The following is an 11,634-nucleotide window of genomic DNA, read 5'->3' as shown; positions in this document are numbered from 1 at the left end:
ACCACAACCAGACTACTGTTTGCAGACTTCTCTGCTGCATTCAACACCCTACAGCCACACATCCTTGCAGAGAAACTCTCCACCTGCTTCCACCTGAACCACCAGCTGATCTGTGGATTACAGACTTCAAGGTCAGGAAATCCTTCGTCAACATCTTGGTTACCGCTACAGGCTCCCCTCGGGGCTGCGTCCTCTCACCTCTGCTCTTCATCCTTTACACTGATGGCAGCAGGTCCACCCATCCAGACTGTCATCTGGTAAAGTATGCGGATGACACAGTTCTGTCCCTGCTCCCAGGCCCCTCACATCACCACAGCTCAATAAATCGGCCCTGGAGTTAAACCATGGAGAAGACCACAGAGATGGTTGTGACCTTTTCCAGCAAGCACAGGGAGCTGGCTGCAGCTGCCATCAGCACAATCCATGGGAACAAAGTAGAGCTTGTGAAGGAACACAAATACCTGGGCACAATTTTTGACTGTGCTTAAATTAGCCTCCAACACTTAGGAGATCCTCAGGAGATGCCAGAAGTACCATCTGGGGAAGGTCGACACTTTGAGGGTGAATAAAAACATTCTACAGATATTTTGTTTATCCTTCATAGAGAGTGTCACCTGCTGGTTCCACTCTGTAAGCCCGCAAACAGGACACGCCTGCAGAGCACAGTCAAAGTCTGCTCTAAAATCATTGGACTGCTGGTCAAAGCACTTTCAACCACTGCAGCAAACACTGAGGAAAGTGCGTAGGATCTTTCAGGACCCCTCCCATGCTCTGTTCCCAGCGTTTGAGTGGCTCTTCTCAGGGCCCCGGCTCTGCTGTCAGGCTGCAGAACACAAAGGAGGACATCAACGTTTGTTCCTTCAGTTACAGACCATGGATGCCCTTTGTGAAGCCATCTTCACCGCATGGAGTTCTGTTCCCACCAGCCTCCTGGAAACACTCACAGCAAGCATGCCTAAACACATTTTTGAAGTGATCAAGGGAAGCTACTCACTACTGAGTAATTTTTGACAATTTTAGTCCTGTTTTTTAGGGTTTTTTGGGGCTTATGGTCTTACAGTCCTCAAATTATCCTCAACATTTGCAAAACAGTAAGTGCATTTCTCAAAATTATTCGTACAAATAGCAAAACACCATGAATTACCTGTAAAAGCCAGTCTCTTGCTCAAAATCCTTACTCTCTCAAAAGTAAATATCTGTGTCAATGAACATGTCGGGGCCATCAGAATGTCAAGTCCTTGTGTCATTGTCTATGGATAAGACAAATTGCTTAGTCATGTTGTCAATATAACAGTGTACTCTGGAGAGGTGTTCTGGTGTAAACTATGGCTAAAGTTCTGATGACAATTATAGTAAATTGTAAGTTATACCTTAGTGTATGTGAGAGATTGATTACAAGAGACTGGACAAGACTCACCTTTATGCTTTTACTGTTGGTAATTTGTTGACAGACCAGGTCATTGCGATACAGAAAGGAAAACACAGGACAATCTCCTTAGGGAAAACTGTACATGCAGTGCTGTAGGAATTACAGTGTAGTCTTCCTACACCTCCCAACATTCCTGTGTGTTGGGCCAAAAATTCTCATCCACATCACAACAAATATCTTCTCTTGCCATGCAGCATGGAAAGAATGTTTTAGAGTGTCTTATCCAGCCTCTACAGGCATCTGCTGTGATGTCATCAGACGCTGCATCCATGGCAGCCAGAAGGGTCTTTTGTCTATGTGGCTGGCGATCATATACTTTCTTTCTCCATGCTGAGAAAAATTCCTCAGTGGGGTTAAGGAATGGGGAGTAGGGTTAGGGGAACTCCATCAGCATCCTGTTGTGTGTCATAAACCATTGCCTGATGATGCTTGAGCGATGGAAACTGACATTGTCCCAAACTATGACGTACTTTGGCTAGTCATCTCCAATCTGACTCCTCTCTTGTTCAGGGATGAGATTCCTGTAGAGAGTGTCTAGAAAGGTGACAAGATGCTCTGTTTTGTATGGCCCAATGATGGAATTATGCATTAGCACACCATTCTCAGAGATAGCAGCACCCATGGTTATGTTACCACCCCGCTGGCACATTAACTGTAGCTCTGTGGCCAATGATATTTCGACAACGTCTTCTGCATTTTGTTAGATTGAAGCCAGCCTCATCCGTATAGATGAAGTTGTGCGGTGGTTCACTTGCCTCCAGTTCCATTATACCCTTTATCCAGAAGACACGAAAAGAGTTTTATGAATTACATGCATTTTAATTTTGGACAAGATACAGTTACATCAAATGTATATAGCACATGTTGCATCTTTTCTACAGCCATAGCAAATGTGTAAAGGTCACACTTACTGTACATCACTATACGTTGTTGTACTGTTTACTGTGACGTACAGTTACTGCATGCTCACACATGTTTTACCTGTTCATACTGGTAGTGCAGCTCCTTCTTTCAAATGGAACGGTGTACAGCTACTTCATATTCATTTGGTGTCTTTTCAGCACCCTGTCAGTGGTTGAGATGCTGACTGTTTGAGCCATTTCAGAAAACTGGTTGATCATTGGTTGATCTAATGCTTCACACATTTCTCTTTGTAAGTGAAAATCAAGATTCACCTGGGAGCAAGTTACCAATTAAGGACAGATTTAGAAGAAAAGTCTAATGGAAATGTGTAGAAATATGCTTCACATATGACAGCTTGTTCAACCATGTTGCATGTAAAGACTTGTGCAATGAACTAATGTCTAAATGTTGTGGGGGGAGACTATTCAACAGAGTCCCATTATAATACATTTTGATCAACATGACATAAGCAATTGATGATATTGAAAACAATATAATTGCGCATAATCATTAGCAGGGATGTACCAAAGCATTTGCAACTTGTTCAAAGAAATGAGAAACTGCTTTTTTGATGTGCAGAACTGACACAATGATGTGAAGATTGGACAAGTAGTTTTGAGAATTTCAATTCTGATCTGGGAAATATACCAAAGCAACTGAGATAAACTGTAATCTTCTGATCAGCTGATGAACAGCCTGTGGGATTTTAAATGCATTTTTTTGTCTCTTGCTCCTGTTTTTTCTCTTTGCATTTTGAAGCTCTTCTTACAAACTGGTCCACCACAAAATACAACTACTTAAGATTTTGTTCTTGACTGTATATGTTGATTGTTTTAATTACAAGGGTTAAGCTTCTCATAGTTCAGCAGAGGTAGGTATCAAAACAACTCAAAATAATACACTGCGGTCTGTTGGGAAGGCAGCCTCCTATCTGCTCGGTCAGGTGAACCTCTCCACCAATTCAGTCTCCCAGGCTTAAGATTTTGAATATAGCCTGTTACAGTTTTTGCCTAATGCATAAACACTAAAAGTGGTTGCTATGCCCAAAGCATCACAACCTCTAACTTTGGTGACCATGCCCTAAACAAAAGCACCAACCCTGCAAACTGTCAGGTTGGGGTTTAAAGGGAAAACTATGGAAGGGAAAGGTGGACCCAAATGCAGTACACATAGGAGGCAAGATAAGGAAAACAAGAGGCGAGCTTTATTTAAAAGCTGTTTACAAAAACCAAAAGCAGACAAACAGGGATGAAAAACAAAGTAGCAACCAAGAACGAGACAACGTAGCAAAGCAAAACCAGCAAGACAAAGTAGCAAATCAGAAATCAAAGTTCAACTCAAACAACAGAAACCAGAAATCAGAATCCAAAGAACACATACCATTCGGGAGGAGCAGGAACAAGAGCAGGAACAAGAGCATACAGAAAACAGAAAACAATGACCAGACCAGGAGTGAGGGGAACACAGAGACTAAATACACAGACACTAATGACATGACGAGGAACAGGTGAGGAGAGAGGAGGAAGGAAGCCAGGTGTGATAATGAGGGGGAGGAGCACAGAGGAACAGACCAGGAGGGAATAAGACAACAGACAGAGGGAGCCAGAGAGGAGAACAAAGGAGAACTTACAGTTTTTCTTGATTGTTTACACACAAAAACTGGTACTTGAGACACAATGACCACAATATGTAACTCATGCACCAACCCCTGAACCAATTCTGCTAATCTACAAGCACAATTCCTGCTTTACACTCAAATTGCAGTTCTAAAACACACTTTTTTCAAAACACTACACACAATTCTCTGCATTTGGCACAATTTTCATGGAGAAAATCTCTTGTTTTCACAAGGAACACACTGTCATTCAAAATTCTAAAGTAAATTGCCCTACTATGCACACTGACTCATCACATGGGCAAACACCTGTCACACAGTTTTACAATTAGCAATCAGAGCTTTAGCATAAAAGGCCAACAGGTGAGCTCTTCTGCTTTGGAGCAATGGATGCCAACATTAGAAACAGAGGCAAAGGCAGAGCCAGAGGAGTGAGAGTAATGAGAATAGGTAAGAAATCTACTCTCACTAGAAAATTGCAGTACTGCATATCAATACAGTACTCAATGAGTACAGTAGTACAGTATTGCCTGTGGACTGTTCTGTTGACTGTAAAAATAAAGTATGTTTCAGGTGTTTGGGAAATGTATTCCTCCTTTGTATTCCTACACAGTATTTACAGTATTTTACTATTTGTATTGCAGAACTGAAAGATTACCAACACAAGGTGTATAAAATATATTTGTTACCGCGTATTTGTGTGTCCTGAGTACAAAAACAACATTGTCAAATATTTTACAACACAGTCATGCATGAGCTGTCTGTAGTAAGTGTAACACTGAACAAAAGGCCTAAGTCATTATGATCAAAGAAGAAGTGTTGTCCATTCATCACAGTGTTTTACATTGAGCACATCAGTGTTCAACTGGTTCTTCTAAATGTCTATTCATTTGATGGTTTGTGTGTGCCATTTGAAAACAAAATACCATTTTGAGAAGAAATAACATTGTTTTGAATGTAAAGTTTCATTTTGCAGGAGAATTGAGGGGTTTTGCCCATTGTGTGTGTGATTTTTGATTTGTGTGTAGAGTTCTGAGAGTATGAGGCATGCTTTCAGAAAATGTATGTAAACAATCGAGAAAAACTGTAAAGGACACATGAGGGCATGGAAAATCAAAACATGAGACACAAGACAAGGAAAAAACAAAACACATAACACAACAAGACATAGAAAAAAAGGACATGAAATCAAAACCCAAAACCAAAAACCAGATATATGGACAACACAACAGGAGACATGACACAAACACAATATATGCTTTGCACTGTGTTTGGAACTCTCTAACACACTTCTTGCAAAACACTACACAATGGTTTTTACATAGGACACATTGTTGAAAAACAAAATCTCATGCAATCATTGGGAAAACACATCTATGTAGAATACAAATCACTACTAAAATTGAAAAAGCACACAGACTCACACACATCAAAACATCTAATTGTAAACAAATCAGTCTAAGCCATAGTACTACAGATACACCTGATGTGAGCTCAGCTCCTTTGTGACAACATTGGAAACATGGAGGCAGGAAGAGGAAGAGGGAGAGTAAGAGCAGCAGCAGGACGAGGAAGAGGAGGAAGAAGGGGAGCAGGCAACAGTGACACTGCATCACCACTCCATCCTTGGTCCCTCAACACAGTCCTCATTATTCGCGTTCTGGACACATAGTAGTTCAGGACGGACCAGAGCAGCCCCAGTTTGTTGTCATCTGGGATAATGTCAGTTTCCATGAGGCTGCTCTGGTCCAGGACTGGTTCACAAACCATAATAGATTTATTGCACTCAACTTGCCACCATACACCCCATTTTTGAGTCCAATTGAGGATTTCTTTTTAGCATGGCGCTGGAAAGTTTATGACCATCAGCCACATGCGCACATGCCTCTTCTACAAGCCAAGGAAGAGTCATGCGGCGACATTGAGGTGAGGTCCATACAGGGTTGGATATGGCATACAAAGCGATATGATGATCCATAGCCTAAATGTCTTCCAATCATTCCCTTAGAACACTATGTTTTGTAGAACATACACATAAAGCACATCTGTGTGTTGTTGCTGCTAGGAAAGAGTAATTCAAAGGTGCATGTGTTTGAAGTTTTGATGCTAAAAACAGTTCTGAAATGAGATTGTTTGGTTTTGTTTCAAGAGTTTCATTTTGCTGTATAATTTAGGAGTTTATCTCCTTGTGCTGTGTCTTAATGGGAGTGTGGGTTACAGTTTTTCTCGATTGTTTACACACATTTTCTGAAAGCATGCCTCACTCTCAGAACTCTACACACAAATCAAAAATCACACACACAATGGGCAAAACCCCTCAATTCTCCTGCAAAATGAAACTTTACATTCAAAACAATGTTATTTCTTCTCAAAATGGTATTTTGTTTTCAAATGGCACACACAAACCATCAAATGAATAGACATTTAGAAGAACCAGTTGAACACTGATGTGCTCAATGTAAAACACTATGATGAATGGACAACACTTCTTCTTCATTGATTTCATTGATCATAATTACTTAGGCCTTTTTTTGTTCAGTGTTACAATTACTACAGACAGCTCATACATGAGTGTGTTATAAAATATGTGAGAATATTGTTTTTATACTCAGGACACACAAATACGTGGTAACAAATATATTTTACCCCCCCCAAAAAAAAAAAAAATGCACACAGTGTACTTCCCAACCAACACAAAGTTCCACATACAGTGGTCTACATACAAAACTGAGGAATTTACTCAGTTACTGTAAAAAACAAAACAACACAAACAAACAAAAAAAAAAACTATGCTGCATCCCCTCTTCTGTTTCTGTCTGGCCACAGCACCTCATCCACCTCACAAGCAATGTTTTCCCTGGCCAAGCATCTAGGGAAATATCGCCTAGCATGGCAAATCCAGCCATGAAGAGCATCGACTGCTATATCTCCACATGCTTCTTCCATCACTTGCAGAGGGGGTATATGCGTTTGTGGATTTCTGTCATAAACTTTCCATCTCCAAGCAGAAAAAAATTCCTCAATTGGATTGAGGAATGGAGAATATGGAGGGAGATGACAACTAAGAAGTGTGGGTGGGCAGTGAACCATTTACGAACCAGAGCAGCCCGGTGGAAACTTACGTTGTCCCAAATGACAACATACCTGAGCTGCTCTGGGCCGTCTATCTGATCTGGTGGAATGAGTATGTTGTGTAGCGTGTCCAGGAATGTGATCAGATGGGCGGTGTTGTAGGGACCAATAGTAGCATGGTGATGGATGACACCGTGGTGAGTAATGGCTGCACACATTGTGATGTTCCCTCCACGCTGCTCAGGAACTTCCACAATGGCACGCTGGCCGATGACATTCCTTCCCCTCCTTTGTCTCTTCGTGAGGTTGAATCCAGGCTCATCAATGAAGATGAACTGGTGCTCCACTGCAGCCACCTCTAGCTCAGGGACTCTCTGAAACACACGGGACAATATCAGAAATAGACATGGAGTGGTCACGATTGTGAAGCACAATCATTACAATTACACTACTGAAATATGTATATTTTATACAGTGTTGAGAGTATGCATCAATTGTGGGACTGTACAGGACTCACTTGCACATAGTTATATATTGACCACATGGTCAACCAAAGTGGCTTGGATCTCATCAGAGATTACAGTCCTTGGCCTTCCTCGTCCGCGTCCTCGTCCTCCCCGTCCTCCTCCTCTTACTCTCACTCCTCTGACTCTGGCTCTGCCTCTGTTTCCAATGTTGGCATCCATTGCTCCAAAACAGAAGAGCTCACCTGTTGGCCTTTTATGCTAAAGCTCTGATTGCTAATTGTAAAACTGTGTGACAGGTGTTTGACCATGTGATGAGTCAGTATGCATAGTAGGGCAATTGACTTTAGAATTTTGAATGACAGTGTGTTCCTTGTGAAAACAAGAGATTTTCTCCATGAAAGTTGTGCCAAATGCAGAGAATTGTGTGTAGTGTTTTGAAAAAAGTGTGTTTTAGAACTGCAATTTCAGTGTAAAGCAGGAATTGTGCTTGTAGTTTAGCAGAATTGGTTCAGGGGGTCGGTGCATGAGTTACATGTTGTGGTCATTGTGTCTCAAGTACCAGTTTTTGTGTGTAAACAATCGAGAAAAACTGTAATATGTGAGTTTAGGGGTTAATCTTCCATGCTCTATTGTTTTCTTTTTTAGAAGGGCAATTCATAGTTTTCAGTCATGTGAGCTGGAGGGCATAAACAGTAAGGCAAGATGGAGGCTTATACCAGACTTCTCCATAGAGACAGCAAAAGCTGATATATTTCCCCTCACACAGTTATTCAGATCCTCTGTCAACCATAGAAAAGAAACATAATCTGCAAGTGTTTAGCACTTATGATCCAATTACGGCGACCGCTGTGGTATTTCAGCCATTAAAATCCACCAGGTCCCTGCCATAGCTGAACTTTGGTGACATTTATGTGTACCTTGTGGCGTATCCATAACCTTATACTGCTGCCAGGATGAAAGCTTATGAAAGTAAGGACAGTTACATGTACTTTTGATCTAAATGGGTAATTAATGCTGTCATTTGGGAGGTGAAGAGCGCAAAGTTCTTCATTGTAAAACCAAAGATGAGTACTAATTAACACTAGATATTTAAAGTTATTGTATTTCTGTTATTATTATATATGTACCCTGGACATCATCAACAATGTTTATCAGTCTTAATACAATATTGTGTACACAAAAGGGATTTCCAAATTATTGCATTTCAAGTTTAATTGTGGCTAACGCAGAATCCAATCTCCTCAATAATCTAGCAGTTGGTCCCCTCGGTCCCCCCAGATGGAATTCAGTAGAAGCATAGACCATGCTTGTCTCCTCATCTGTGGCATCTGTTATTACAATAATTATCTGGCATTTTGGCAATACAAAGCTGGTTCCAAACAAAATGCATCACTTGCTTCCTATGCTGGCGGGCAGCTGGGAAAGATGGAGGCGTTCCCCTGGGAGCATGACTTCATGTGGAAACCATGAATAGAGTTAAGTGACATTTGCAGAGAAACTGCAACACTGTAAACAAGATTATCAGTCTGGTAAGCAGTAAGAGTAGCACAAGAGCCTTCTGTTATAATGGGACATATTACAGTAGTCTGATATCACTGATGCTTGATGTATGCGTAACGATTATGTTGTGGTTGGTTTATATTTCCCACTTCAGAGCTTTCCTTTCCAATTCACAAACCATACCAGTTTGTGCTGTTGGTTTTTTGTTTTTTTAGCTTGAGAAATAAATCATCTTGAACCTTTAAAACGCAAGACAAAGAAACATTTTTTCCCTCCACAACTTGGCCAAAACTATGGTCTAAGGCGATCAGCTCATCTATAGCCTGTTTCATTGCCATGGACCTATAACCGTACAACATTATGACTCTCCATGTACCTTGTTGGCCCCAACTAATGATGAACAAGACATTTGTATTATTGTTATGTGTTGTAATGGCATGTACCTTGTTTGAATATTTAATTTCTTACTGCGTTAATAAATATCTCTCATACCTTTTTTCGCAGAGGGAACTGGTTCGTAGGCACATCCAGAAAGAGTTTTGGAGAGTACAAGATGTATTAGAGGGACTACACAAGAATAACTCATCCAGAGGTACTGACACAGGCAAAAACAGAGGTAACACACTGCTGGAAAATAATCACATGTATAGTGGCAATACCCTATGTGTCTATGTTCCAATGAATCAATTCCTGCCACCTTCACCTCTCTCTGTTTCTCTTGCTCAGTGGCCAATGGTGCATCAGGCTCCTTTAGCACCAATAGTCCAGCCAGTCCCATGAGCTCAGTAAGCCTCACCAGCCCACTTAGTCCCTTCTCCCCAGTGCCAGGGTCCCAGGCCTCCCCAATCAAACAGCCGGCTCAGGAGGTAAGCACCCAGCTGGGGTACGGTTCAAAACCTGGCTCAGTTCCATGCTCAGACTCTACAAACAACCAAGACGTGCGTAAAAGATCAAGTCCTAATTCCTGACCCAACTCATGTAGAGTGCTGCATTTGAAAACTGACCACAAGTCCTAGGTATAGACCCAAAAGTTACACAGAGTCTGACACAAGTCTGCATAGAGATGGTAATTATTACTATGGTTGTGAATCCCATGGACATACTTTTCCTAAGTTCTCCCTAGATTTCCAAGTCTTAATCTACCCAAGGAATCCTTGAAATATGAGGCTTTTCTTTTCAGCAGACAGACCACAGGCAATACACTTGGCACATAATATTCCCCATACTTTGCAGCACACAAGCTGAAGGTTTAATTATGTTTATTTCAAGTGTTGTACTTTTCATCATCACTTTTCAAAATTTTTATTCGACAAAACAATACACTAAAGTGGTAAGGTTGGGAATCAATAGGTTAATGCATCTTTCTTGTTGCATTTAGTGTTGCTTGAAATGACCAATGATTTGATTGTAGCTGAAATGCTGCCCGTCAGTAAAAAGTTATTAGTTTAATGAATGTTTCTAATATTGTTCTTTTCTTTCTTTCTTTCTTTTTTTAACCATGGCTGTTTACAGAATGCATAGCAATGAGTGGCTATGAGTGTCATTTGTGGCTATGCAATACAGTAATGGTCAAAAGTTAACATACCATCCATCCATCCATCTTCTACCGCTTTATCCGTCACCGGGTCGCGGGGGCAGCTGTCTGAGCAGGGACACCCAGACTTCCCTCACCCCGGACACTTCCTCTTCTGGGAGGATCCCAAGGCGTTCCCAGGCCAGCTGGGCGATATAGTCGCTCCAGCGTGTCCTGGGTCTTCCCCGGGGTCTCCTCCCAGTGGGACATGCCAGGAACACCTCCCGTGGAAGGCGTCCCGGGGGCATCCGAAACAGATGCCCGAGCCACCTCAACTGGCTCCTCTCGATGTGGAGGAGCAGCGGCTCTACTCCGAGCTCCTCCCGGGTGACAGAGCTCCTCACCCTATCTCTAAGGGAGCGCCCCGCCACCCTGCGGAGGAAACTCATTTCAGCCGCTTGTATCCGGGATCTTATTCTTTCGGTCATGACCCAAAGTTCATGACCATAGGTGAGGGTAGGAACGTAGATTGACCGGTAAATCGAAAGCTTCGCCTTTCGACTCAGCTCTCTCTTCACCACGACAGACCGGTACAACGACCGCATTACTGCGGCTGCCGCACCGATCCGCCTGTCAATCTCACGCTCCATCCTTCCCTCACTCGTGAACAAGACCCCAAGATACTTAAACTCCTCCACCTGAGGCAGTAGCTCTCCCCCAACCCGGAGGGGACAAGCCACCTTTTTCCGGTCAAGAACCATGGCCTCAGATTTGGAGGTGCTGATTCCCATCCCAGCCGCTTCACACTCGGCTGCAAACCGCCCCAGGACATGCTGGAGGTCCCGGCTCGAAGGAGCCAACAAGACCACATCATCCGCGAAAAGCAGAGATGAGATCCTGTGGCTCCCAAACCAGATCCCCTCCGGCCCGTGGCTGCGCCTAGAAATTCTGTCCATGAAAGTAATGAACAGAACCGGTGACAAAGGGCAGCCCTGCCGGAGTCCAACATGTACCGGGAACAGGTCTGACTTACTGCCGGCAATGCGAACCAAGCTCCTGCTCCGCTCGTACAGGGACCATACGGCCCTTAACAGGGGGCCCCCGACCCCGTACTCCCGGAGCACCTCCCACAGAA

General features: G+C 42.6%; 1 protein-coding gene and 1 long non-coding RNA gene across 8 annotated transcripts in view; one reads left to right on the top strand and one right to left on the bottom strand.

Moving 5' to 3' along the window:
* The window catches only part of plekha6 (pleckstrin homology domain containing, family A member 6), a 208,910-nt gene that overhangs the window by 173,698 nt on the left and 23,578 nt on the right, over positions 1-11,634 (top strand). For 6 of the 7 annotated variants that reach the window (XM_037101584.1, XM_037101583.1, XM_037101581.1 and 3 more), the window contains 2 exons: positions 9,491-9,602; positions 9,713-9,852. In XM_037101584.1, coding sequence (XP_036957479.1) covers positions 9,491-9,602; positions 9,713-9,852 — 252 coding nt within the window. The remainder of the gene's footprint in view (positions 1-9,490; positions 9,603-9,712; positions 9,853-11,634) is intronic. The other variant, XM_037101582.1, reaches the window with a different exon arrangement.
* LOC119021349 lies at positions 1,414-3,771 on the bottom strand. Its single transcript, XR_005075536.1, has 3 exons — positions 3,713-3,771; positions 2,411-2,494; positions 1,414-2,202 (listed from the first exon to the last, which is right to left on the bottom strand). It is a non-coding gene; the product is annotated as an uncharacterized LOC119021349 (long non-coding RNA).

This window comes from Acanthopagrus latus, chromosome 6 (genome assembly GCF_904848185.1).
Source record: "Acanthopagrus latus isolate v.2019 chromosome 6, fAcaLat1.1, whole genome shotgun sequence".
In the NCBI taxonomy this organism is placed as follows: Eukaryota; Metazoa; Chordata; class Actinopteri; order Spariformes; family Sparidae; genus Acanthopagrus; species Acanthopagrus latus.
This window is presented reverse-complemented; position numbering and strand designations above follow the sequence as displayed.